This window comes from Podarcis vaucheri (assembly GCF_965113315.1).
Source record: "Podarcis vaucheri genome assembly, chromosome: 11".
NCBI classification, from domain to species: domain Eukaryota; kingdom Metazoa; phylum Chordata; class Lepidosauria; order Squamata; family Lacertidae; genus Podarcis; species Podarcis vaucheri.
The window spans coordinates 40478172-40505988 of record NC_138749.1 but is presented as its reverse complement, the minus strand read 5'-3'; the positions used below and the strand labels follow the sequence as shown (position 1 = coordinate 40505988).

Here is a 27817-nt window from a genome sequence, read left to right as displayed (position 1 = left end):
CATGAACATAGACATTCCTAGTAGAGCAATAAAGTTAGGCGGATGTAGTACTCTTCTTTCCTATCTCTATGATGCCCGCACGCTTATCTCCCTTCCTCTGTCGTCACTTCCGTGAGCGCCACATAGGTCTCCAAGTGATCCGGTGCCTCCTTTTGCGCCGCGAAAGGGAAGAATAATTTGAGAGAAGCTCTAGCCCTTCCGTTGGGCGGGAACAATTTCACTGGGGGGGAAAGGGGGGGCGAAGCGGTGGCGGCGGTGACGGGGAGGCGTTGGTTCCCAACGAACAGTCGCTTGGTATTACCGGTGAGGCCGTGGGACGTGCTGTGCGCATGCGCTGAGAAGGGAACCCTGGCGAAGGAATAGCGGGAAGAAGCCAGAATGCTTCTTCCTTGACAGTTTCTTTTATCGGCGGACCGGATTTCCTGGTTGCTGCTGGTGGTTGTATTTTCCCCCTTAACGCCCCGACACTCTGTAATTCGGGTAGTGAAAGGGATAGCTGCTCATCTGGGAGGATAGCAGCCTAGATTGTTTCTTCTTCTTCTTTTCTTTTAATAATAATTCGGTTGCATCGTGTTGCAGCCTGCCCAGAGCAAACTAGGATAGGAGTTGGAAAATATATGGAAAAATATATTTTGCTTTCACCATTTGAGTTTTTAGGATTTCCCTGCTGTAGCAGGGTGGAAAAATGGACTGTCTAATATAGTTTTTTCCATAGTGCTGATGGACAAACTAAGTTATTTTAACTGGAATTAGAGGCAAAGGTTGGAATTGGAAATATTTTTTGATGTTGGAAATATTTTCTTCCCATTGCTGTGCCCCTTTCCCCACATAATCATACTTTAGGATTTTTTGTCTGCCTTATTTATCAGAAAAAGAAAAAAACACACGTCCCTTTCCGTTTACCTCTTGGGACTTTCCCTTACCATCCTCTAAAATTACACCTGCAATCCAGGCAATGAATTTCGACTGAGTGGCTGTATCTTGTGCTTTCAGATGATAGCCCTATGGGCCAACCATTTACTGTGTTTTCTTAAAAACAAAAACAAAAATCCAACACCATATTGCTGTATTTTGATGTGTTCTATCAGTATTGCAAAGCCTCTGGCAGCCAAATTTAGGTGAATTGAAATATGGGGGGGGGTTGTATGTATAAATCACAGCACACTTGAGCTGAAATTACATGCACGCTTGACAACATGACAAACCTTGCTGAATCAGACCAAAGGTGCACCTCATCCAGTATTTTGCTTCCCACAGCAGCCAACAACATGCTTATAGGAAGCCTTCAAGCAGGACATAAGCACACTAATATTTTTCTGCTTTTATTCATCATTGACCAATATTCAGTCTCATGCTGCCTCTGAGCCTACAAATAGTACATAGCCATCACAGATTGTAGCTATTAATAGACAATTCATGGAGAATAAGCCTAATCCCCTTTTAAAGCAGTGTAAATTGGAGGTCATCACCACATCTTGTGGTAGAGAATAGTTTTATCAATGTGTTGCATGAATATGTACTTTTTATTGAATCTGTCATTCACCTTCATTGATTAATCCCAGGTTCTAATATTATGAGAGAGGGAGAAAAAATCTGTATATCCACACCATGCATAATTTTTCAGCTTTCCCCCAAACTAGAAAGCTCCAGATGCAACCTTTCTTCATAGGGAAGTTCTTCCAGCCCCTTGATAATTTCTGCTGCCTTTCCTTCTTTCCTTTTTCACCTTTTCCAGCACTACAGTATCCTTTTCTGCACACTTTACATTAGTGTAAAGGCATTACAAAACTGGCAGGTTTTTTTAACCCCTTTCCTAGTAATTCCTAACATGGAATTCCCTATTTTTTTTACAGCTTGTTTGTGACAATTCTGTCGGCCACATAGCACTTTCTCTCTGCCTTGAAGATTTCAGCTCTGTATTTTTGTGCATTTGTGGGAGGTGGTCTGGCAAGCAGCTGTTGCTCAGTCTGCTCCTGGAAACCCTGGTTTGGGTGTCAGATTTCAGATAAATAGAAAAACCCCCGATAGGTTTAAGATTTCAATAACTTGGTCTTCCTTCATTCCTCTCTTTCTTAGCTCTCTGAATGTCACAGCTTCTACCACTCCCCCCCATTACCAGGCAGCTGCTCTTGGTTCACTGCTTCATCTCTCTTTGTCTAACCATGGTTCTCTAACTCTTCCTCCCATCTTTGCAAAACTCCTCTTATTTTACTTCATCAATAAAGCATCCTTTTCCTGAAAAAGTTCAATCTTCATCCCCATTTCCCTGTCCCAGCTACTTTAGACACTCCATTACTTAGACCAGGGATGGTGGACCTGTGGCCTTCAAGATCTTGATAAACTTCAGCTCCCATTGTCTCCGACTATTGACTGTGCTTGGACATCTCTACCAGACTGGTAGCAGCCTGATCCTAGCAGTATAGAGCCACACCTCAGAGAGAAGTTAATCTTTTCACACTAGTAATTTGTATTTCAGAATACCTTCTATCCAGAACATGGTGAAGTAGGTTTCTGATGTATGTAGCAGTGCGTGTCCAAAGCAAAGGTGATAGGATCTTCCTTCCACTATTAAAAGACAGGATACTAAGTTACAGATATCCACCATCCTGTCTGATTTGTCCCTAAGTTTTAGATACACCAGTTTGCAGCCTTAAGCTGCAATTCCACTCATACAATAAGCCTTTGAATTCAGCTGATTGAACTTTGGAATATATACGCACAGGGTAGTTTGAAAGTCTGCCATTTGGGAGGTTAGGTTGAAGGCTGCAGTTACAGTATGTAAAGTGCTGTTGATTGGTTTGATTATATTTGCTTTCCCATATAAAGCAGCTGTTGCTGAATTTAGTGTTTTCTTTTACTGTCCAATTGAAATAGGCTCAATTTTTGCTCATATAAGTTCTCTCCCATTATTTATTAATAGCGCTGCAGCTGTTCCCTCATTGCTGTCTTTAAAAAACTGTTATACTAAGAGCTAAAACATAAATTAACAAACTGGATTATAAAATGAGATTTAATATGTTACATGTAAAATGTGATGCGTATAGTATGGATATTTCAAATAGTGTGTGAAGTGCTATTACTGTAGAAATAGTACGTGTGAAATAGAAAATAAGGAAAAGCAGAATTAAAATTAACCAATTATCACCTTTCAAATAAATCCCAAAGAAGTTTCAGAAATGGGGCAGGTACAGGAAATTGAGTCTTATTTAAAATCTGCTTCTTAGCCACTGATAGTTGTAGTTTGCATTATACGCATTTACTTCATTTTAGTCATGAACCCCCTCCCTAAGTTATTAATTGTCAAAGGTTCTTTACAATTATTGGAGTAAGATCTATTCTATTAATATCTATCCTGTTAATTTGTATACAGGAAGTTGAAGGGTTTGCAGGTAGAGAAACCTTAATTAGTGGAGAATGCAACCAAGAACAATAAAATTAACTATTCACTCAACCCCCCTCACTTTCTAGTTGCCTAGAGGCTTTTTAAAAAACCCAAAGATGGCCAGGCAGGTGACTTTTTGTATTTGTTTCACTTTAAACAGCAATGGTCCGTAATGGCAAAAATGGTGGACTCCATCTGAAACAGATCTCTTACTACAAACAAACAGGTGGATATCATCCCACAACATTAGCAAGTGAAAGGAGCGGAATAAGAAGAGCAGCTAAAAAGTTTGTTTTCAGAGGTAAAAATAATATAACGGTCTTGGGAGTTCAGTGTGCTTTGTGCAGTGGCTTTATATCCGTGAAGGCTGAGACCAAACAATAGTGGACTGGGTTGTTGCTTATCAAATGTAAAATGGGATTTGCATCATCATACAAAGAAAGAACATAATGAACATGATTTTCTTCTAAGAAATCTAAATACTGTACACAAGATTATATAAATCTGGAATATTACATATTTATGTATGTTTATGCCATTCTTCATGTATAATTTGAAATTTTGGGTGGCCCGTCTTGTGTTACAAAGAATAAAATCTGGAGGGCCGCAGCCATGTCTTCTGAGGAACAGTTCCCCACCCATGTCTTCTGAGGAATGGAGGGTGTTCCATTTTGGCAGTATCTTGGAAATCTCTAGGGAAATTTGCTTGGTGCCTGCTTTGCTGACACTTCAGCAACAGCCTTTTTATTTCCTTAGCCATTTGAACTTTTTAAGTTACCAAGGACAGTATTTATTTCTGCTGTGTTCCTTTTCAATTTCTGGTGCTGGATTTGATGCAGTTCCATTTGCCATTGCTTCATCTATTTTGTCTTTATTTTATTAATGGGATAGTACTTTATTCTTCTCTTAAGCTGCCCTGGGAACACAATAGGGTTGAAAGTGGGGGATATAAATTTAGCAAATAAAATAAATGGTAGCTCGTGTCTGCCTATTCTGAAATACAATTCCCTGTCATGCTAACTTTACATTTGTATTCTTGGCAAACAAAAGCTGATATTTTCTAAAATTTTACCCATGCAAAATCCTTCAAAAATATTCTTGCTGGCCACATTAACCACCAACATCATTCTTTTAGAATAGAACTGGTGTGCTAAGAAGTAGTTATGAATAAAATTTGAACCAATATACACTAAATATACAATAAATGGTATGAAATTACACAATTTATCTGAATGCTTTCTTTTAGATAACAATCTGTTCTATGTGGGAAAAGACAAGAGGCAAATGCGCCTGGTGATTCTTTCTGATGAAGAGAAAAGGAAAGTGTTAGAAAAGTGCCATGAAAATCATGCAGGTGCACATCATGGCATATCAAGGACACTGACCCTGGTGGAATCTCAATATTATTGGACATCAGTAACCAGCGATGTAAAACAGTGGGTATGGGTCACATTGTGTTTCTCTCTCTGTGTGTGAATGAACTCTTGATCATTCTTTAAAGTCCTCCTTGGATGATATGGCACTCATGGGATGCGGGTGGCGTTGTGGTTTAAACCACTGAGCCTCTTGGGCTTGTCGATTAGAAGGTCGGTGGTTTGAATCCCCATGACGGGGTGAGCTCCCGTTGCTCTGTCCCAGTTCCTGCCAACCTAGCAGTTCGGAAGCATTCCAGTGCGAGTAGATAAATAGGTAACGCTGTGGCGGGAAGGTAGACTGTGTTTCCGTGCGCTCTGGCTTCCATCACGGTGTTTCATTGCACCAGAAGCGGTTTAGTCATGCTGGCCACATGACCCAGAAAGCTGTCTGTGGGCAAACGCTGGCTCCCTTGTCTTGAAAGCAAGATGAGCGCCGCAACCCCATAATTGCCTTTGACTGGACATAACCGTCCAGGGGTCCTTTACCTTTATGGCACTCATAATAGTTAAACTGATTTTTCTCAGTTTGTTCTACTTAAAACTGGTGGTTCAAGATGTAGAGGAAGGCCTGATCCTAAAAGTGCATTAGCAAGAAAAGGTTGGAATGTGTGGTTCTGGAGTATTCTTAATTTATTTTGTGTGGCTTTACTTATTCTAAATCTTCATAAGACAGCAGAATATAAACAGCAATAGAAAGTTCCACCCTTGGACTGTTATCTAATCAACAGATGCTTGTGTTGCATTCTGAGATAATATTGCCAATGCTGTTAAATGTGTATTAATGTAATACCTATTGGCTGCAACACCAAAAATTGAAGTAAGTTGGTAGCATGTGGCACCCTGTCATTCGTTTCATACACGAATCGCTTCCCATAAAGAATCTTGAAGTGATTTAATAGTAAGCACATATTTAAAACCAAATCCAAGTCTGAAACATTTGCAGACTGGGATAAAAAAATCTCCATTTAGGAAAGCTGCTTGGAAAAGGAAGGCCTTCAGTGGACACCAAAAAGATAATAGGGACTGAGGGAGTGAGTTCTGATGGGTAAGTGCTGCCACTCTAAAGGCCCAATTCCAACATTATACAGAATGGACTTCCTGATGAGAAAGGCTCCGCAGGAGGCTGCATCCTGTAGAGTACAGTGATAAGAGGCAAGACGTTCTTTGGGTATTCTAATCCCATGCTTTATAGGAATCAGGATGCCAGTCCCAGAATCTTGGATTTAGCTGATTGGCAGCCAGTGCAATTCTTTCAGCAGCAGCGTCATCTGATGATGATGCTTTGTACCAGCGAGCAGTTAAACTGTTGAGTTTTGCACTAGCTGCAGGTTCTGAGCAGCTTCAGGGACAGCCTCACACAGAGCATATTGCAGTGATCATATGTGGAGATTCTCAGTGCATTACGACACTGATCATGCTATACTGGTTCAGAAACGACCGTAGCTGTTTAATCAGCTGAAACAAGTAAAAGTACTAGTAGCCACTGAAGTCTCCTAGGCTTCTAACAACAGATTGATCCAGGAGCACCCCCAGACTACAAAACTGGCAGTGTGAATAGAACAATGCACCAAAATAAATTGCAAGTTGAGTTGCCTGCATTATTTTTGTATCTGAGTAAATGGGGATCTGTTATGGTATTTGTAGTTATAAGTATCAAAACATGTTTTATGGTAGTTTCAACCCCCAAGGTATGTAGCATGGTTATTCTGTCTTAAACTTATTGTTAGAATAATAGGAGATACTTGAATAACTTATTACAAAAACATTATTAATGCAAATGGATGGACTATTAACACCCATTTTCATGACGTTTCTCCCAGGTGTACGCTTGCGAACATTGCCAGGTAGCAAAGAATACAGCTGCTGTAGTGTCTAAATTCCATTCTATTAAGGCAGAAGACCCATGGACTGTAGTTACTCTAGAGCTAATGGGACCTTTTGATGCCACCAGCCGGAACAATGTATATGTCATCCTCCTAACAGATGTCTTCACTAAGTGGGTTGTGGTTTTGCCCCTGCATGACCTTTCAGCAGCTGAAGTGGCTAAGGCAGTTGTCAGTGCATCGTTCTGTTATGGACCACCTCAGAAAATAACTATAGATCAGGAAGAAGAGTTTGTTCATCAGGTAAGAGGAGCGAACTTTGCTCTGGAAAGTGTGCTTGATAACTTCCAGTTGAGGGGAGAAATGAATTTAAGAATTCTGTGTTGAGCTTATTATTTGGTACATGTATGTTAAATGTCTAAATTTGAACTAATTGCAATTTTGTATCTCAAAGAGAAATTAAGCTTAAACATTTCAGTACCTTTACAGTGTAACTGTGCCACTATTTCAAAGCACAGTTTTCAGTTACCAAGTGAAATAAAAACAATGTGGAGGTTTAAAATGATTTGTCTTATTCTTAAAGATCAACAGGGAGCTGTTTGAACACTTTGGGACAAAGGAATTAATAATGCCGTACCCTCAAGCTGATCATGAAGCTGTCAAGACAATCAGATCTTTCCTTCTCAAATACTGCACAGAGCACACCAAAGACTGGGATGACCATTTGCAAGCTATTTCATATGCGTTCAACTTGATTGATTCAGTACGTATGGAGAACATTTGTACCTTTTGTGTGAACTGGGGCTGAATGTTCTTTAGTAGCACAGTGTCAAATATAACCACATTTCCTTTTTCTTCCTTCCTTTTTTTAAAAATAGGAAACTAGCAACAACACGCCCTATTTCCAAATGTTTAAACGAAATCCCTACATACCTTCAACATTAAGTGTGATTCAAGAAGGGGAGAGTGACTGCATGTTTGTGAAAATCTTATCTGCTATTAGACAAGCAGAGAAAGCAGTACAGGAAAGGACAATTTCAAGTTGCCAGGTAAATCTGCCCCCTCCCTTTCTCAGGAAAAAATATACAATGTTCAATGGATACAATAATTCAGAGAAAGAAAATGTATGAATAGTTTTAATTCAGCACATTTATAATAATAATAATAATAATAATAATAATAATAATAATAATAAATTTTATTTATATCCCGCCCTCCCCAGCCGAAGCCGGGCTCAGGGCGGCTAACAACAATCAAATAATCAAACAATCAAATAATCCAACATTCTAAAAACATTTCATTATAAAAATTAATTAAAATCAAATTAATGGCAACCGTTAAGCAAAATTCTGTGTAGGTTGCCAGAGGAAGGAGTCAGGCTGCGCCCTGACCAAAAGCCTGGTGGAACAACTCTGTCTTGCAGGCCCTGCGGAAAGATGTTAGGTCCCGCAGGGCCCTAGTCTCTTGTGACAGAGCGTTCCATCAGATTGGAGCCACAGCCGAGAAAGCCCTGGCTCTAGTTGAGGCCAGCCTAACCTCTCTGAGGCCTGGGACCTTCAGGATGTTTTTATTTGCAGACTGTAGTTCCTCTGTGGGGCATACCAGGAGAGGCGGTCCCGTAGGTACGAGGGTCCTAGGCCGTATAGGGCTTTAAAGGTTAAAACCAGCACCTTAAACCAGATCCTGTACTCCACTGGGAGCCAGTGCAGCTGGTATAGTACCGGATGAATGTGATCTCGCAGCAAAGACCCCATAAGGAGTCTCGCCGCGGCATTCTGCACCCGCTGGAATTTCTGGGTCAGTCTCAAGGGCAGCCCCACGTAGAGCGAGTTACAATAATCCAGTTTGGAGGGGACCGTCGTGTGGATCACAGTGGCTAGGTCAGGGCGAGAGAGATAAGGGGCCAACTGCTTCGTTTGGCAGGGATGAAAAAATGCCGCCTTTGTTATAGCTGTAATCTGCGCCTCCATAGAGAGGGAGGTATCAAAGATTACACCCAAACTCTTAACGGCCGGTGCTGGCACTAATTGCACCCCCGCAAGAGATGGGAGTTGCCCCCTCGATCCCATATCGTCCCGTCCCAGCCAGAGGACCTCTGTCTTCGAAGGATTTAACTTCAACCGGCTCCCACATAGCCATCCATTTAACGAATGTCTTTCATTCCCTATTATTTCCATCTGTTTGAGCTAGAAATAAAGGTTAAAAATACTCCCCTAATCATGCACAAATGTGTCTGAGTAAGGCTCATTCAAATCTTCAAACGGTACAGATTAAGTTAAGGCTTACTTCTCTATGGTCTAGGGCGTGAAGCTGTCTGACATCATCCCGAATTCCCTTCTTATGAAAGACAATTACAGACAGGAACTTATAAGAAATAAAGCAAGACCCAGATATCATTTAGAAAAGTAATAAATATCAGCCATACCTTTCAGTCCACAGTTTCACAAAACCTACAATTCCATTTGTACAGTCATTAAATGTATAACAACTACCTTTTGACCCACAATCTTTTCATTCAGTATTGCCTGTTCACCTGGGGCCTCCTTGCAAAGGCTTTGTGCAGATCCAATGATACCTAAATTGAGGATTCCTGTCAAATAGTTGGTACAGTGAGCAGAAATCAACCATAGGTTTTGCCAAATTACCCAACAGGTCAAGTTTATATTCTAATAAGGTAGGCTAATAGAAAACTGCATTGTGAGTTTATATGGATATGTGTATACAGTGGAGCACACAGAAAACCATATTAATATTACTTAGGCCAGGCATGCAGATGATATTTCCACCCATGCTCATTTCCACACATCTTGCAGACTCCTTCTGGCTTGCACAGATCAGATGCACTTGAGAAAACACACACATCTGTCTCTGAATTGTACATCCTTAAAACAAAAGTTGTAACTAATAGGTTCATTTTCTACTTAGAATATGAAGAAAATGCCTGTGGAACAGCAGAGTGGGAACATGAGCCAAGTCAGGAAGAAACCAAAGCAAGTTAATCAGTTTCTCCTTAAAGTTGGACATGAAGTTCTCAGACAAAAGAAGAACTGGTGGAAAGATGGTCGCTTCCAGTCCGAATGGGTTGGCCCCTGTATTATAGACTATGTTACTGATAATGGCTGTGCAATATTAAGAGATGCCTCTGGCTCAAGGCTGAAAAGGCCCATCAAAATATCTCACCTTAAGCCATATATAAGAGGATCCCAGGAACAAGGTGAAAGTTATGTCTAGTTACACTCAATTATCTGGTTGTCACGTAGCAGTAAACCATAGGTAAAGCAAATAAACTGGTGCACACTGATCAAAAGTCCCTTTCTGTGGCAGGAGCAACAAACCACAAGCCTATTCCTGTTATGTGTGAACCCAACTTACGGTTTTCACTTCCAGATTACAAATAGGAGCCAAGGTTTAGGGGAAGGAAACCTTGAGCCCAGACTTGCACGTAATGACAAGCCAGCCATCGTGGGTTGCTGCTCCTGGTACAGAGTGGGGAAGGGAGAAGCTGGGACTTTTGACTAGTGTGCGCTAGCAAGCATTAAACCATAGTTAACACATAAGTTTAAACCATAGTTGATGTTGAACTATGACATTGGCGCTTACTTTTCCCAAATAAGAGCAATAATAAGTGAAGAATCTCAAAAGACCACCACAATTAAAAGCAAATTGATCTTATTATAGTTCCCATTTCTTCTTTTACATATGGAGATTTATGGGGAAGCTTTCTTGCCCTGTAAAACTTGCCTAAGGCTTTCCAGCCCTGTGAAACTTGTTTTTTGTGTGTGCATTTTCTCCAGCTATACAGAGTTATGTTGGCCTTTTGCCTGTTGAAATACACGCACTATAATAATTATGGACATGATGCTGAGGCTTAAGGAAGCCTTGAAAATGCACCACTGCTAATTACAGTAATTGTGAGAACTGTTCTGGGCATATAGTCCAGATAGTGATATGTCTAAGAAGAGAACTGAAAATCCAAGCAGGATAAGGTGGTAGAAGTACATGTTTCTGCTGCACTTTATCCATGTGTGTAGTGGGTTACAGAAGGATGGCAGCATTTATTATTAAATTTTGGTGAATATGTTTGTGTGCTGTCTTCTGTAATCATTGAAGGAATTGCTGAAATGCAAAATGAGATGTCAAGAGCACTCCCTGTCTTCTCTCTCCCCCCCATTAACTTAGACTGTTCTGCTTTACCTAGCCAGAAAATATTGAATTTTTGAATCCCCTGAATGTTGTTTAAAGCACCTGTACTGAACCCATGTCCCAAAAATATCTTGTTTACTTGTGCAGAGAATGAACGTCTTTATGACGTCAGTCAGCATTCTGGCTTTCTGTCCTAGTTCAGAAGAGATAATTGAAATATTTAATTTCCATCTCCAGTCTATTTGTGACGGGCTCAGCAATTTCATTTCCTTTAAACCGACACTGAGTCACCAAGCATGATATTTAGAAAGGAGCCAACAGCTGCAAGCTGCACAGTCCAAAGATCCAAATTGCAAGACAAAAAAAAAGACTGGGCTTTTGTCTTGTGTGTGGTGTTTTATTTTTTGTGGTGGTGCTGGAGGAATTGATACAGAGTAGATTGGTTAACTGCTTCTAGACCACTTTAGCAAGGAAGCTTCTCACTAGAAAATTTATTTAAGGCTTTTACATCAAGATGCCTTAACTGTAAAATCTATATTACCTCCAAATATCCCTATTTACAAATGTGTAAATATCTTTATGTATTGTGACAGAAAAAGAGGAAGGAGAGAATGCTTAAAAAAAATAAAAATCCTTTGGTCTGTCACAATATGGAGGCAAATTTCAGCCCCTTCCTTTATTAGTTGGGGCACTCTAAGAAGCACCTGCATATCCATTGTTGTAGTCTATCTCAGCTCTTAAAGAGAACGTCTCAAGAACTGTGCCCCATAAAATGGGGTACAGATATGACATGCTGCTACGTCTGTATTGCTGCTCCTGTCTTTGGATTCAGAAGTGTACGATGCAATGGGCTTGCATTCCACCCCACCCCCCGGCCATTTAATGGCCTTGACTGCCTAAAAGGTTACCAGATTTTTTTCAATGAATCCGGGGACACTTTTCAATTTCAATGGATTTTGTATGGGGACTGATTTGTAAATCTGGGGACTGTCCCCAGGAAACGGGGACGTCTGGTAACCTTAGCCTAAATGAAACTTGACTTCTAATCAAAACATATTTTCCTGTTGCAGATAGCAGCTACATTTGGCAGAGTGCCGTCATGGTTGATCATGATTATGTCGGTTCATCCGAAATGTCCACAGGACAGAGCTCCAAAGATGTCTTTTCTGGAAAAGATCCACCTGTTCCCACTGCTGATGATGGCCTGTCGGGGAAGGGCCGTGTCTTCTCAGAATGTAACAGTAGCACAGAGACAGAATTGATAGACCCAGACTCCACTGACTCAGTGCCGAAGAATCCAAAACAGTGGTGTGCAGCTTACTGGACTCTTCAGAATAAGACAGAGGCTACTTGATGTAGTAAGACTCCATTGGAATAAGTGGTACGGAGCTTGTCAAAGGTGTGTAAATACAAAACTTTTTCTTCCTTTGTCCAGAATTCACCACTGGTTCAGCTGCTGCTGAATGTTCTGTTCGTATGTTGTATGAAACCATAGCTTAGCACCATATCCTCAAATAGCAGTAAGCCTTGGGCTCGTGCAGTCCCCCTTCCTGCTCTGGTGTAGCTATAGAGGAGGAGACTGGAAACTTTCAGCTGTTTTTCAGCCAACCATAGTTTCTCATTTTATATCAAACTGGTTAAATGTTAACTATGGTTAAGGGAAACAAGTCAACTTCAAGCAGTCTTCAACATACTGAACCACATAACCTATGTAACTACTTCCCTTTAAAAATCTTCTTTTTCTGGCCATGCCAAAGGAAGAGAAGGGAGAGAGGATTCCCAAAAGGTAGACCAGACACAATTGTCTTTCATCTAGCAGAGCTTTACTGCTACTGAAGGCAAATGAGCATAATGGTCACAAATCCAATACAGTACATTCCGGTTTGGCACTGTCCACAAGAAGTCCAGTTGCAACAGACTTAACTTAAATTTACAATAACTTATAATAAGCCTAAACCTTAACACTATATACAGAACACTACACCAGAAGGAAAAGAGATAGAAAGAGAAGTGAAACCCTTACTTTTATAGTTAGCATGACCTTGACAGAAAAAGATAAGAGAACCAGTTTAAGTCCAGCTGTACTCAGCTTCTCTGAAGGAATAACCCAAACATCACGAACCTTCTGCTTGTTTCTTTCACACAGAAAAGCTTCTAGAATCCTCTTGAATTAATTAGAATAGGAAAAATCTCTACATATCAGATCAATACTTTCTGTACTAAGAAATGCAAACTGACACACATGACACTAAACTGTTGTTTAGCAATATATATGAACTAGCCTAGTAGGATGGTGCAGTTGCTGCACAATTTACAGTGGTTCGTGCTGTGTATGCCATTAGTATAAAGAAGCTTTGCTTCAATGTAACTTACTATAGAATTAGCGGGAAGTTATAAGTGGCATCCATTCTGGTCAATTGCCGGCAGCATTGTGTCTTATCAAATAAAATCACAACATCCCGCTGTACACCTTTCATGCAAATACACTAGAACAGACTGTGGCTTAGCCACAGAACACAGGCTTCCACGTAGACGGTCCCGGGTTCAAGCCCTAGAACTCCCAACCAAAAATAAGGAGTCTTAGGAAGCTGAAAAAACTTCTGCCTGACCTCTTGGACAACCGCTGACAGAGTTGACAGCACTGCACCATATGTAAGGTAGATGCTGATAGGTCTTCAAGGAGAACATGTTTCTGTAATGAACTTCCATCAACCCAAGTGGTGTGGCTTATGTCCATTGCAGCTGCGACGGAGCTGTCTCTAAGATCCCTTCTGGCTTGTTGACAAGACTTGCTGTTTGCCGCCTCAGTCTTGTTCACCGGAGCTACAGAAGGGCTTTGCATGCAACACACAAAGCTGTTGATGAGCTCCTTCCAGTATTTTGAGAAGCCTGAAACCAACAAGTCAATCAATTCTTAACTGTTTTGAAGGTTTACCTTGCAAAGCCTTTTATGACTAGGGCCTTAGCGCCTCTCCTAGTATTAACCTATCTGGACCCTTTGTTTTTTATCTGAGGATCTTCTCCGAGTGCCCCTTCTGAGTGTGTCAACAAGGGAGAGGGCCTTTTGGGTTGTGGCTCCCAGCTGAAGAATGTTCTCCATGGTGACGCCCACCTAGCACCTGAACATCCTTTTTGCACCAGGTTAAAATGTATCTCTTCTCCCACACATTTTACAGAGTGTGGGGCAAGCTGTTTAATGGCCTATCTGGTGTACATTCTTGCTGCTGGAGTTTTTGTTGTTTTTCTGCTGGATTTTATTTATTTATTTATAATATATCTTATGAGGTCATTCGCCATGAGATCCCGGGGCGGGTTACAGCAATATAATATAAAGTTATAGAACCATCACAGAAACAATTAAATCTGTTCCAAATGATACAGAGCAGCATACATTGAGTAGAAGACGGTAGGCTACACAAAACAAAATGCTTAATTGTCATAGACCAGGTTAAAGAGGTGAATATTTAGCACATGGTAAAAGCTGTACAATGAATATACTAGGCACACCTCTGTGGAGACTGTGTGCCACAATTTAGGGGCTGCCACAGAGAAAACCCTCTCCCTTAAGGGTTACTGTAACTGTTTTATTAAAGTGTATCATCATTATTATCATCATTATCATTATCATATGTTGTTTTTTCCGGTAAGCGACTAGTAAGTCAAAAAATAATAATTCAACCTCAAAGTACAACACAAGCCCCTGTGACTTCTGAAAGTTTTCGTCGTCAAAACTTAACTGGAATATGCAAATCTCCACGATCTTCTTTAAATACAGTTTCTTTATTGTAGGACTTCTGTAAGCTTTATCACTAGCTAAATGTTGTTTACTGTCTGACTTGTGCCACCTGGTGGGTTTTTATATAACTTCAGGGGAGGAAATGAAAGACATACATTCGTATAATGGCCTAGTTTTCCCTATTCTGGATTGTACCACTTGATACTGTCAGTGGGGGTTCTTTAGTGTTTCTGCAGTAGCTTTGACATGTAAATTCTGAGAGGTCTAATTAAGCCCACCAGAAGCAACTTGAAAATTTCTAGGAAGCTAATGAAGTCTTGTTTCTCAACCAGTAATTTCACCAGCTCTAGAGAGATGAGCAGCTTCTGCCAGAACAGCTAACATAACCTTTCTTCAGCTAACATGGTTTCTACTGAAAGCACAATTTACCTTAAAGTAAACTTTGATTATAACAGATATAACAGTATATCGTGAGTTCTGGACAAACTTCTAGCAATCTAGTTTTTTCAGCAAACAGAGCTAGATGAGTTGGACTAAAGGCAAGATCTCTTAAACCTCTAAAAAGCGGGGCTCTGCCACAAACTGTTGCAGTCTGCCCTAGATTTGTGCGTTTTGCTCAATTTTGATAATATAAAAGACAGAAGTCTCTGCTGTCACTTCATGTGGGGAAATGTGTGTATTTTAGCTTGACATTTAAAAGTACACGCAGTCAGGACACACACCTGCATTCTGCATTCAACTGAATTCAGGATTCACCTTGGAGGTGGACTGAAGGGTAATTCAAGCAGGTCGACCATTGTTGCAACCCAAGATGTATGGGGGATGTTTGACCAGGAGTCATAGAAGCGTAGAGTCCAAACAAGTACCAGCCCCACCTCTGACCCCCAATATTAATAGTGCATAACATTGCGATTGAAGCTGATCTCAGTGCTGCCTCCCTCTTTTAGTGTGCAATAGGGGCATAGCAGTAAATTGCTTTCTTCCCCAATGGGAGGGGGAAACAACAGTGGAAAAGAGTGCAGGGTTCTGGTAAACGACTTTCTCAGATTCAGTCCAGTCTGCAGTAGGAGTATCATACTTTTGAGCAGCAGTTTGTGGTTGTTGTAATAAAACAGTCAGATAGTGACCGGTGGCCTGCAGTATACAGCATGAACTGCACTGCTGGGCTTCTTTCTCCCAGTCCCTTCTGACTGCAATTTGGGGATAATGATCTGTGCGTACCTCTTTCTCGTGTCTTCTTTTGCACAGTTTCACTACATTCACTGGACAGAGGCGGAAAACTGAGCAAAAGGATTACGTAGGGAGAGATACATAGGTAGTCTCACACACCACCTGTTCTTCTTACTGTCCCTGGCTGCTTTTCTTTTCTTCCAGCTAGCTTCTTTTACCTGCTTACTAGCTGTTGAGCAGCCTTTTCCCTCTCACCCTCCTTTTCACTTCTCTGCACCACCATGTCGAGGTGCAGCAAGCAGATCATGACAACAAAGGGTGAGGAAAACACAAGTGTCCCAGATGGAGAGGGAGAGAGAATGAATGGAAAGCAATGGAACCTTTAGCATCCGGGGCACTCCAATTATATTTTCCCCTCCCGCACTGACGATGCCCAGGGTAACCCCTCTTAAGTGGGGTGTGCCGGGGGGGGAGCAGACGTGAGCTGGCAAGGATCTATTTGTTCCTAAGCCAGTCTGGTTATTAGCAAGTTCAGTGCAGGAGCCTGATCTGGCACTGTTTCCTGTAGCAGCCTGGAGTTGATGCAAACTCTGCTACGCCACTAGCATGAGCAGTGGGGCTCTGGTTGCAGCAGTTGCTCAGCTGCCCCCCAAAAGGTGAGGACGGTACCCTAAACCCCCACCCAAGCCCTGAAACAGAGGAGTGGGGAAGAACAGAGGGAGACCCATGCCAAGTTTGCTGGATATTCACCGTATAAGATATAAGCTGCTTTATACTGAAGCAGTCCCTTGATTCATGTGGCCCAGTACTTTCTGGCAGCAGTTCTTGGGTGGTTCAGGCAGAAGACTTGACTTGTCACAGGAGGTGCTGGGAAATGGGAAACCCAATCTTCTGCATACAGAGCATACGGTAGTGGTACATATAAAAACCTACTTGGCTACTTTTATTCTTAACCACTAGGTGTCACTCACTCACTTCGGTCGAACAAATCCAGCTGCACAGAGAAAGAGCATGTTTGTGTGTTCATGAAAGCGAATGCGTATATTTCAGTCAATCCTATGCCCCAATCGCCCACAAGAAGATACCACAAGGAAGGAGTGTGAGGTGTGAAACACCATATGCCGATGTTTTGGAAAAGAACATAGACATAGACGTGAAAGTTTGTTAGCTCTGAGTGGAAGGACATATTGAGGGATTACCGTATTTTTCCGTGTATAAGATGCCCCCATGTATAAGACACCCCTTGTTTTTGGGGACTCCAAATTAAGAAAATAGGGGGAAATTCTCAAGAGTTGTACAGTTGTTAAGCTTTTTGGGGGGAGGATGCCCATAGTTGAGCTTTTCTGGGGGGGATTGCTGAATGTCATTCACCCGACTGAACAATGCTTAAAATCGCAAGCGGAGCAAAAGCCGCCAATCACCCGCCCAATTGCCACGGGGGAAGCCAATCGACAACAGCCCTTGCTGCGGCCACCAATCAAATGCCCAATAGCCACAGGCAGTCTCCTGCTCACGGCTGCAACCAATTGCCTCTCCCCACTCTGCACTATCTGTGTATAAGACGACCCCCGATTTTAAACATATTTTTAAAAGGAAAATACTGTATTTTTCCATGTATATGACTAGGTTTTCCCCCTTAAAATAGTGTCAAAAATTGGGGGGCATCTTATACACGGATACATCTCCCCCCCATTTTCTTAAATCAGAGTCCCCCAAAATAGGGGGCATCTTATACATGGGGGCATCTTACAGATGGAAAAATACTGAGCTCGTCTTATACATGGAAAAGTATGGTAAGTTCTATGCCATTCCCAGAGATAATTAACATCTTTTTTTTCTGAAGTTCTGTACAACCAGGAGAGTGGGCAGCTGTCAAAAGGATCTGCCCTGCAGTCCAACAGGCAGTGGTGATGGATGTAAAGAGACACTGGAGAAAACCAAGACAGAAGGGGGGCATCGTTAAGCAAGCTCATGTTCAGAAGCACTAAGTGATTTGCTGCACAAATATGCAAAACCCAAAATATGAACCCTAATATAAATGCTAGGTTTATGTAGTTTTATATATTTGGAGAGATTTCAAAAAATTCTTTGTGCCCGTATTAACTGACCACATAGAAAATGCTTTGCAACCGATTTCTTAACAATGTGAAATGCAATTGTCAGGGTTACTTCCAGATCCGAGCTCACAGAGGATCACGCTAGCCAGCGATCGTTAAATAAAAGTCTTTATTGAGTTACAGTCTCCATTCTCGAACTGCTGCGTGCAACCCTACGTCTTATGCTTAGATCGGCGAAGCTCCGTCTGAGTCTCCGCCCCTTGCGCACCAACTTAATATCCTAGCCCTGCTCCACCTTTTCCGCCTGACAGTTCTCCTCTGGGTCCCTCTGCCCCCCTGGGTCTCCTCCTTCCGGGATTCTTCTGACGCTGACCCCCCTGACTCTCCTGTCTCCTTGCGCCGGGCTTTAGGACCTGGCTCCCTTTCCGGGCTGCCTACTGCGCCACCTTCCTGTGCATTTGAACTTGGCGCGCGCGCCCAACCTTCCACTTTCCGTCTAACCGTCACTTCGCTCCCCGATGAAGGTGTGGCCACTCCTGACTCGTGCCCTCCCTCCTGTTGCGAGCTGCCAGCGCTTGATCCCTGGCGCTCTTCCTCTTTCCTACTCTCTGGCGGTGACGCTGGTCCCGATTTCCAACTGCTCTCCTCTGAGTCCCCTCTGGCTCTATCTTCCTGGGGTGTCCCCCTAGTCTCCCCCCTTGCCCTGGCCACTGGTGCTCCTTTTTGTGAATCTTCTGATTCACTGGAAAGACTCGGAGATCTCGGGTCGTCGTCATCACTCATCCTTTCTTCTGCCTCCTCCCCCTCGCTCTCTGTTTCCTCCCTTGCCCTCGCCTCTGCTCCTGAACCCCTGACATCCATCCCCCCCTCGAAGCCCCCTCTTCCCCCCTCCCCTCCTTCCTGTGCGGGAGCTGGGTGCTGCAGTGTCAAGGGAACGAATGTCGGGTACAGTTCGCTTCCCGTGGCGGGCCTCCATCCGAAGTCTTCCGGTTCTTCCTCCCTGCGCTCGTCGACGACGGTCACCTCTGCTTCCATCTCTGTGCCGCCGTGCTCGAAACCCTGGTCGTCCCCGAAGACGTCCATGTCCGTCTCTCCCTCGCTTCCTTCTGGAGGCGTTGCTCGTCCTGGACCCTCCAGCCACCTCCTGCGCCACTGCTCCTCTGGTCGATCATCCCACCAATACGAGGGTTCCGAAGCAGATCCCGAGGGTGACCCCTCCGGGGAACGGGTGTCTCGTGTCGGTTCCTCATCCGAGTCGAACCCCCGGAACGTGCTGGCTGAAAGCGTGGGCGTGAAAAGCCAGTCGTCGAAAAAGTCCGCTGGCATTGGCCTATGGGGGAAAAGGGCATGAAACTCTTCCTTGAGCAGAGGTTCATCTAAAGCGTAGCCCGGCACCCAGCTGTTGGCACTGGTCGGGGTGCCCTCCTTAGCAAGAAGGTATTCTACCCCCTCTTCCCCCCATCTGGAGTCCAAAATCTCCGTGACTTCGTTGAGGCGCACCTCCTGTGCCACTCCCCGTTGCTTGGTTCCCTCTCGGAGCGGACTCGGCGCCGTTTCGGGTTCCTGAAACCTGTGCGGTGCCTTGTAGGGAGTGAGCACCGATCTGTGGAACACCGGATGCATTCTGGAACCCTCCGGAAGCGCCAGCCTGAAAGCCACCGGGTTGACCTGCTCTTCGACTTGGTAGGGCCCCAGTTGCTTATGCCCTAATTTCTTCTTGGCCAACGACCTGGCCGGCACTGCGTGGGCTGCTAACCAGACCCAGTCTCCCACATGGATCTCTTCGCCAACCCTTCTGTGTTTGTCCGCCTGCACCTTGTATGCGTGTTTGGCCAGCTCCAGGTGCCGCCTCAGCTGATCGTGGACCTCCTGCAACTCCGACGCGAACGCATCTGCTGTCTGCGGCTCCCCCTCCACCAGTCTTTCCAGTCCCGGGAAGGTTCTGGGGTGCCTCCCGTTGTTGGCGAAGAACGGCGTGACCCCCGTGGACACGTGCTTCGTGTTGTTGTAGGCGAACTCGGCGAGCGGCAGGTAATCCACCCACGTCGCCGGCTGTTGATTCGCATAGCATCTCAGGTACTGCTGCATGATGGCATTGACCCGCTCCGCCTGCCCGTTGGTCTGCGGGTGTCTCGCCGACGCCAGGTTGATCTTGACGTTTAGGAAGCCCATCAGCTTCTGCCAGAAATTCGAGATGAACTGCCGCCCGCGGTCGGACAGAATAGACCGTGGCAGCCCGTGAACCTTGAACACGTGGTCTATGAACAGTTTGGCGGTTTGTTCCGCCGTGGCCACCTTCGCACACGGGATGAAATGTGCCATCTTGGAGAACAAGTCCACCACCACCAGCACGGCCGTCTTGCCCCTCGAGCTGGGCAGATCCGTGACGAAGTCCAAGGCGACCCTCTCCCATGGCTCGACCGGAGTTTGCAACAGTCCGGAGTTCCAACTGTCCGGCTGGCGGTCTGTGCACTGGTTTGGCCCTCTGGCAGGTGTCGCACCTCGCCACGTAGTCCGCGACCTCCCCTCTCATTCCGGGCCACCAGAAATCCCTGGCGACTAATTCCACCGTCTTCTCCTTGCCAAAGTGCCCGGCAGTGGGCGCGTCGTGCAGCTGCTGCAGTACCTTGGCGCGAAGTTCGTCTCCCGGCACGTAGATGGCCCCTTTGCGGATGAGCAATCCATCTCTCAGCTGGAACCCGTCGGTCGCTGCCGTGCCCCTTTGCATCTCTGCCATCTTTGCTTGCGCGAAGGAGTCATTCTGCAACGCTCGTCGCACCGCCTCCAGGTCCACTGTCGCCGCAGCGCACGCCCACACTGTTGGTGCGAAGATGTGCATGGCGGCCGCTGGCGTGGCGTCCTCCAGATACTGTGGCTTACGGGAGAGCGCGTCCGCCATGATGTTGGTGTCCCCCGGGACATACTCTATTCGGAAATCGAAGTTCGCAAAGAACTCAGCCCAACGTATCTGCCTCTGGTTCAGGAACTGTGCCGTGCGCCAGTGCTCCAGATTCTTGTGGTCTGTGCAGACCTGCACCGTGTGCTTGGCTCCAATCAGGAAGTGCCTCCATGCTTTGAACGCTGCATGAATAGCCAGCAACTCCCTGTCCCAGATGGTGTAGTTCTGTTCGGACTTGCTGAGCTTCCTGGAGTAAAACGCTCCCGGCCTCCAAACCCCCTGCGGGTCCTTCTGCAGCAGGACTGCTCCGACGGCCCTGTCCGAGGCGTCTGTTTCAACTCTCATCGGCCTGCTGGGGTCGACATGAAGTAGCTGTTCTTCCGACGCGAAAAGACGCTTGAGGGCCTGAAAGGACTGCTCCGCCTGTGCTGTCCAGATGAACTTCTTTTTCTTGGAACTGAGCGTGTCCGTGATGGCCGCAGTCTGCATAGCGAAGCCTTTGATGAACTTGCGATAGAAGTTCGCGAAGCCGACAAACCGTTGGACCTCCTTCCGGTTGCGTGGGCTTTTCCAATCCAACACCGCTCGAACCTTGGCGCTGTCCATGGCGAGCCCCTTGTCAGACAACTTGTAGCCCAGGAAATCCACCTCCGTCACGTCGAATTGGCACTTCTCCAGCTTGGCGTAAAGCCTATGTTGCTGTAGCCTGCTCAGCACTTCCCTGACGTGTCTGTCATGCTCCTGCTGCGATTCCGAAAAGATCAGGATGTCATCCAAGAAACAGACGCACGTTTTGTAGAGGAGCCCCGCCAACACGTGATGCATGAAAGCTTGAAAAACGTGGGAGCCATTTTGCAATCCAAAAGGCATAACCCTATATTCGTAGGTGCCCAGGGGCGTGAACATGGCTGTCTTCCACTCATCTCCTTCCCGCATGCGAATGAGGTTGTACGCCCCTCGCAGGTCCAACTTGGTGAACACGCTGCCCTTGCGTACTTTTGCGAGGAGGTCGTCGATTCGGGGCATGGGGAAGTCCGATGGCTTGGTCACACTGTTCAAAATGCGGTAGTCCACTACGAGTCTTTTTTGGGGCGTGTCTCGCTTCTTCACAAAGAATACAGGACTGCCCCCCGCTGCCTGGGACTCTCGGATGAAACCGCGCTCCAAATTATGATCTATGAACTCTTTGAGTTCCTGCAGTTCGTCTTCAGACATGGAATACAGCTTCCCTTTGGGCAGCGCCGCCCCCGGCAGCAGGTCAATTTTGCAGTCATATGGTCTGTGGGGGGGTAGCCTGTCTGCCTCCTTCTCGCAGAAAACCTCCAAAAATTCTGCGTACTTGTGGGGAATCGCTTGCAGCGTGCCTAGCAGCAGCTGTGACTCCTCTTGCTCCCCTTCCTGCTGAGGCATGATGCAGTGTTCAGCACAAAAGGAAGAGCCGAAGGTCAGCTGCCTCTGGTACCAAGCCAGCGTCGGGCTGTGCTTGTCCAGCCAACTCATGCCCAATACAATAGGCGTGTCCGACAGTTGAGTGACGTTGAAGCTGATGATTTCCTTGTGATTCCCAAGCCGCAGCACCATAGGTGGCGTCTGCTTCACCACTTGCCCCCCTAGCAGCTCCCTGCCATCCACCGTGACAACCTGCAGGGGCAGCGTGGCAGGCAGCAACTGTATAGCGTGCCGGTCGACAAAGTCCTGCCCTATGAAGTCTGCATTGCTTCCCGAGTCGACGGTGATTGGCACGTCCATGGTGATTCCATTGGGTAGCTGGAGCGATGCGGTGAGCCTCACTACTGGCTTGGGCGGGAGGGGGTCCATGGGCGGTAAAACCTCTGGGGACTGCTTCACTGACACGTCTGGCTGGGCCCCAGTGCCTCTTCCTCCAGCCAGACATCGTCGTTTCCCTGCTGTGGTTCTCCGTGCTGCGTTGCTGCAGTCACCATTGCTGAGGCTGCAGTGTGCTTGTGGAGCCTCCGGGGACACTCTTTCGCCATATGCCCTGGATCCTCGCAGATATAACACTTCCTGTTCCCTCTAGGAGGCTTCGCTTTCACTGCTGCCGGTGCTAGGGCTCTGGCTGCTGACTGAGCCCTTGCACTCCCGACCTCCATCGGTTCCACCCCTCCTCCTGTTGGAGGCGTGGATTGCGCACGCGCTGCTTCGCTGGGAAGGAAGGAGGAGCCTCTGGCTGGTTCGCGCCCGCTGCGCCCTTCGTCCCTGCTCCACGGACGTTCTTCCAGCCGCACCCCCACCGCCAGCGCCCTCTGAACGATCTCCTGCGTGGTCCGGGGTCTCTCCCCCCTCGCAATCTCATCTTTAACCGAGTTGTGCAAGCCCTCCCAAAAAAGGTCTCTGACAGGAGCCGAATCTCTGTCCCATTCCAGGGCACTGACCAAAGCGAAAAAGCGGGCATGATACTGCCTCACGCTGGCCCTCCCTTGCCTTAGTCCATGCACCTCCTTTCGGGCAATATCCACGTCAATGCTTGATAAAAAACAGCCATCCATCGCTTTGATAAAGGCGTCCGCATTTTGGAGCGCAGGATCCTTATCTGTCCACAAATTGCGCAGCCACGCTTTAGCGTCTCCATGCAAATGGGACATGACGAACCCCACTTTCTCTTGTTCATCTCTAAAGTCTTTGTGCAGCAGTTGCAGTGCACACATTACGTCTGCTCTAAAGTTGGGGTACTGTTGCAAATTCCCATCGAAGTGAGAGACCAGACCGCCTGTGCGTCTCCCCAGCCCAATCCCCTCAGGTTTGGGTGTCTGTTGCCCTTGCTTCGTAAGCACGTCCAACCTGACCTGGAGATCCCTGTAGGCGGCAGCTGCTTCCTCCTCTCTCTTCCTGGACGCCAGCGCCTCGGCAGTCAGTCGTGAAACTGCTTCTCTGAGTTCCGTTATTTGCTGTTCGGCCGTCATGTTGTCTGCCGTTCGTGAGCTCTCTTGTAGGCACCCGCTTTCTCTCCTCTCCGCGAGGCCGTGGATGCCCACAATTTGTAGGGACAGAGCTTACTGTCAGGGTTACTTCCAGATCCGAGCTCACAGAGGATCACGCTAGCCAGCAATCGTTAAATAAAAGTCTTTATTGAGTTACAGTCTCCATTCTTGAACTGCTGCGTGCAACCCTACGTCTTATGCTTAGATCGGCGAAGCTCCGTCTGAGTCTCCGCCCCTTGCGCACCAACTTAATATCCTAGCCCTGCTCCACCTTTTCCGCCTGACAGTTCTCCTCTGGGTCCCTCTGCCCCCCTGGGTCTCCTCCTTCCGGGATTCTTCTGACGCTGACCCCCCTGACTCTCCTGTCTCCTTGCGCCGGGCTTTAGGACCTGGCTCCCTTTCCGGGCTGCCTACTGCGCCACCTTCCTGTGCATTTGAACTTGGCGCGCGCGCCCAACCTTCCACTTTCCGTCTAACCGTCACTTCGCTCCCCGATGAAGGTGTGGCCACTCCTGACTCGTGCCCTCCCTCCTGTTGCGAGCTGCCAGCGCTTGATCCCTGGCGCTCTTCCTCTTTCCTACTCTCTGGCGGTGACGCTGGTCCCGATTTCCAACTGCTCTCCTCTGAGTCCCCTCTGGCTCTATCTTCCTGGGGTGTCCCCCTAGTCTCCCCCCTTGCCCTGGCCACTGGTGCTCCTTTTTGTGAATCTTCTGATTCACTGGAAAGACTCGGAGATCTCGGGTCGTCGTCATCACTCATCCTTTCTTCTGCCTCCTCCCCCTCGCTCTCTGTTTCCTCCCTTGCCCTCGCCTCTGCTCCTGAACCCCTGACAGCAATACTTGAATAAAATAAAATAGGTTGGAAGGTTACAAGTCCACTGATCAGCTACTGGAAATTAGTGAACTGGTGGTTGTTCTTTCTGGTTCTCTGATAGCAATCTATAAAAGATTGCTAATAGTTGGCAGCGCTGATCAACTAGCAAGAATGTCACGAGCAAGGACATTTTTCAGTCTGTGAGCCCATATGGATACAGTTCCTGATTATTAAATGAATGTATACTAGGAAGCGGCTGCAAGGTACCCTTATTACAAAGTCTAGTTTGACTTACACCACTATTTTTGCCAGAGTAAGTTCCAAGTTGTCAAGGCACCTGGGCTGATAGAGGTTTGGAGCAGCTCTATCTCCTTGCCCCAGAAGGCCCTTTTTGGGGACTTAACACTAGCATAAGTCCCATCAATGGAGCCTGATTGAGGGAGTTGCTGTGCCCCTGGCTGAATTGAGATGGGGGAGTTAAACTGGCATAACCCTGGGTCTGCCACATTCACCTACTCCAAACATACTCAAATCTGGGGACTCTTGGGTTTGGATTTTGCTGTAAGGCTGTAATCCCATATCCACTTTCCTTGGAATACGACTTTTATATACAGAATACAGGCTTACTAATGTTAAGGCTAAAATGAATTTAGGAAATAAAATTTTAGAGCAGTATTCAACTAAGTTTTACTCAGCAGAGTAAAAAGGTAAAGGTAAAGGGACCCCTGACCATTAGGTCTAGTCGTGACCGACTCTGGGGTTGCGGCGCTCATCTCGCTTTATTGGCCGAGGGAGCCGGCGTACAGCTTCCGGGTCATGTGGCCAGCATGACTAAGCCGCTTCTGGCGAACCAGAGCAGCGCACGGAAATGCCGTTTACCTTCCCACCGGAGTGGTACCTATTTATCTACTTGCACTTTGATGTGCTTTCGAACTGCTAGGTTGGCAGGAGCAGGGACCGAGCGACGGGAGTTCACCCCATCGCGGGGATTTGAACCACCGACCTTCTGATCGGCAAGTCCTAGGCTCTGTGGTTTAACCCAGTAGACCTGTTGAAATTAGTGGTCCAAATTTAGTCATTTTCATTAATTTCAATGGGTCTTCTCTGAGTAACACTTAAGTTGAATACCAGCCTCAATAGCAAAATTAAGGAAATGGTTTCTCTAAATCGTTTGTGTCACAAAATGTGATCCTGATTGCAAGTTTTAAGAGTTGGAGGGCGGGAGGAGAGGGAGAGATTAGCTTTGCCATCTCGGAAATGACAGTTTTATTACATATTCTATCCAATGCGAGTTAGGCACGCTGAAATAAATGGCTTTTGACACTGAGAAATGAGATGCTGTTTGGAACAGTTGCACTCCCCTGTAATCATTTTAAATTTGGTGCATTAATCAAGTTTCTGAGCTGGATAGAATAATACATTTTTGAGTTGCAATACAGAGAGGTACGGTTTTGTGACAGCATGCATTCTACTATTTATTTAAAGCATTTTTTATCCTGCTTTTCAGTCATATTTACTTCCCATTTCTTGAAAAAAAGATTACAGCCCATTATGGATCAGCCCAATCTCCAGGATTTGGCAAGCACCTGCACAGACCGAAAGCCCTTCTCATTACAGTGGTGCCTCGCAAGACGAAAATAATTCGTTCCGCGAGTCTTTTTGTCTTGCGATGTTTTTCGTCTTGCGAAGCACGGTCCGTCGCAACTGCGCCTCTTCAAGCGGCTTTAAGAAAAAAGCGCAAGACGTTTTCATCTTGCGAAGCAAGCCCATAGGGAAATTCGTCTAGCGAAGCAACGCAAAACCGAAAAACCCTTTCGTCTAGCGAGTTTTTCGTCTTGTGAGGCATTCGTCTTGCGGGGCACCACTGTATCAGGCATAAATCAGGGATGGAGAACCAGAGACCCTTCAGATATTGTTGGACAGCAGCTCCCATCAGCATGGCCACTGGTCAGGGATGATGGGGACTATGGTCCAACATCTGGAGAGCCACATGTTCCCCAACTCTGGCATAAATCTTCTGACGTAGGGAATTTAGGCTGAGGACCAGGTGCAGGGGGGCACCACTAGAGAAGCTGGCATTGTATTGTACTCACCAGTATAAGTGGGTGAGAAGTTATTTTCTATTTTTTTTCTATTATTCTCTCTTCCCCTCCATCCCTAAAATAACTGTAGCTGTTAAGATGGTTCTTCTAATCTTCTGAAGAAAAAGGGGAAAGGTCTAAAGATTTGCCATGTTCTGAGCTCCTCTCCAGTGCTAACCTTCCAAGAGCAGCAAGAAGGAAATGTGGGAAGCTTTGACAGTCTGTTTATATCACAAGCTTTCATGCAACAAGATCAACACTGTACAGTGGTACCTCGGGTTACATACGCTTCAGGTTACAGACTCCACTAACCCAGAAATAATACCTCGGGTTAAGAACTTTGCTTCAGGATGAGAACAGAAATCGTGCTCCTGTGGTGCGGCGGCAGCGGGAGGCCTCATTAGCTAAAGTGGTGCTTCAGGTTAAGAACAGTTTCAGGTTAAGAACGGACCTCCGGAACGAATTAAGTACTTAACCGGAAGTACCACTGTAATACTGTTTCCTGGGGCCTTTCAGGCCTAGCTGCTTTGCAGCCATGATCTTGGGGTTCAAGAACCAGCGTCAGAAGAGTGACCTAGTCATGGCAGCCGGAAGGAACACCTGTAGACTATGCTGAGGAAATGGAGTAGAGCCACTATTCTGCACTGCTCCGATATACTGCATTGATCTATAACAGGGTAGGCAACCTAAGACCCAGAGGCCGGATGCAGCCCAATTGCCTTCTCAATCCGGCCTGCGGACGGTCTGGGAATCAGCGTGTTTTTACGTGAGTAGAATGTGTGTTTTTATTTAAAATGCATCTCTGCTAACGCATGTGGGGCATGGGAATTCGTTCATCCCCCCCCAAAAAAAAAATATAGTCCAGCCCACCACATGGTCTGAGGGACAGTGGACCGGCCCATGGCTAGAAAAGTTTGCTGGCCCCTGATCTATAAATTCTGATGAACTACCATGGTACATTGCTTAATTGGAAAAGCACTACTGAATCGAGATGCCTCCTGGAGAACCAATTTCTACCTAATGATACTTGGTGGTAAGGACAGCTGCTTAGTTAGGATGGCAATTCAACTGGAACACCTTCAGGTAGCTTCCTAGTGCTGAGGTCTCTGGAGATGTCTTGGGTTTCACACTGGGTTTGATCTCCTCAAAAAGTACATGGGTTCCTGCTTAATTCTGTACCCTTCTGTTACACATCTCAGGTTACAAATACGCTTTGTTCAGCCTGAATCCTGTAGATAGGGGTAGCAAACATGGTTCTCTCCATCAGCTTCAGCTAGCATGGCCAGTGGAGAGCACCATGTTTGCTACCTCTTACACAGATGCTACACTTTAACAGACACCTATGTCTGGGCCCTATAT

General features: G+C 45.8%; 1 protein-coding gene across 8 annotated transcripts; it reads left to right on the top strand.

Moving 5' to 3' along the window:
* The first annotated feature begins 107 nt into the window (after window positions 1-107).
* GIN1 (gypsy retrotransposon integrase 1) lies at window positions 108-27741 on the top strand. 8 transcript variants are annotated; one of them, XM_082191483.1, is made up of 9 exons: window positions 108-126; window positions 3543-3683; window positions 4629-4822; window positions 6618-6923; window positions 7204-7383; window positions 7499-7669; window positions 9546-9834; window positions 11834-12162; window positions 26630-27741. In XM_082191483.1, the coding sequence occupies exons 2-8, from the start codon at window positions 3545-3547 to the stop codon at window positions 12115-12117; spliced, it is 1563 nt and encodes a 520-aa protein (XP_082047609.1). In that variant the 5' UTR covers window positions 108-126; window positions 3543-3544; the 3' UTR covers window positions 12118-12162; window positions 26630-27741. The 8 variants fall into 8 exon arrangements, with proteins under 8 accessions (XP_082047609.1, XP_082047608.1, XP_082047610.1 ...); XM_082191482.1 differs by having other exon boundaries at window positions 26550-27741; XM_082191484.1 differs by lacking the exon at window positions 26630-27741 and adding an exon at window positions 17513-17820.
* The last annotated feature ends 76 nt before the right edge of the window (window positions 27742-27817 follow it).

Excerpts from the sequence above, each read along its gene's own strand:
- GIN1 (XM_082191483.1), top strand. The coding sequence starts at position 3,545 with ATGGTCCGTAATGGCAAAAATGGTGGACTCCATCTGAAACAGATCTCT. Across the intron at positions 6,924-7,203 it reads AAGAAGAGTTTGTTCATCAG|ATCAACAGGGAGCTGTTTGA; the intron begins GTAAGAGGAGCG and ends TTATTCTTAAAG. Across the intron at positions 7,670-9,545 it reads GGACAATTTCAAGTTGCCAG|AATATGAAGAAAATGCCTGT; the intron begins GTAAATCTGCCC and ends TTTTCTACTTAG.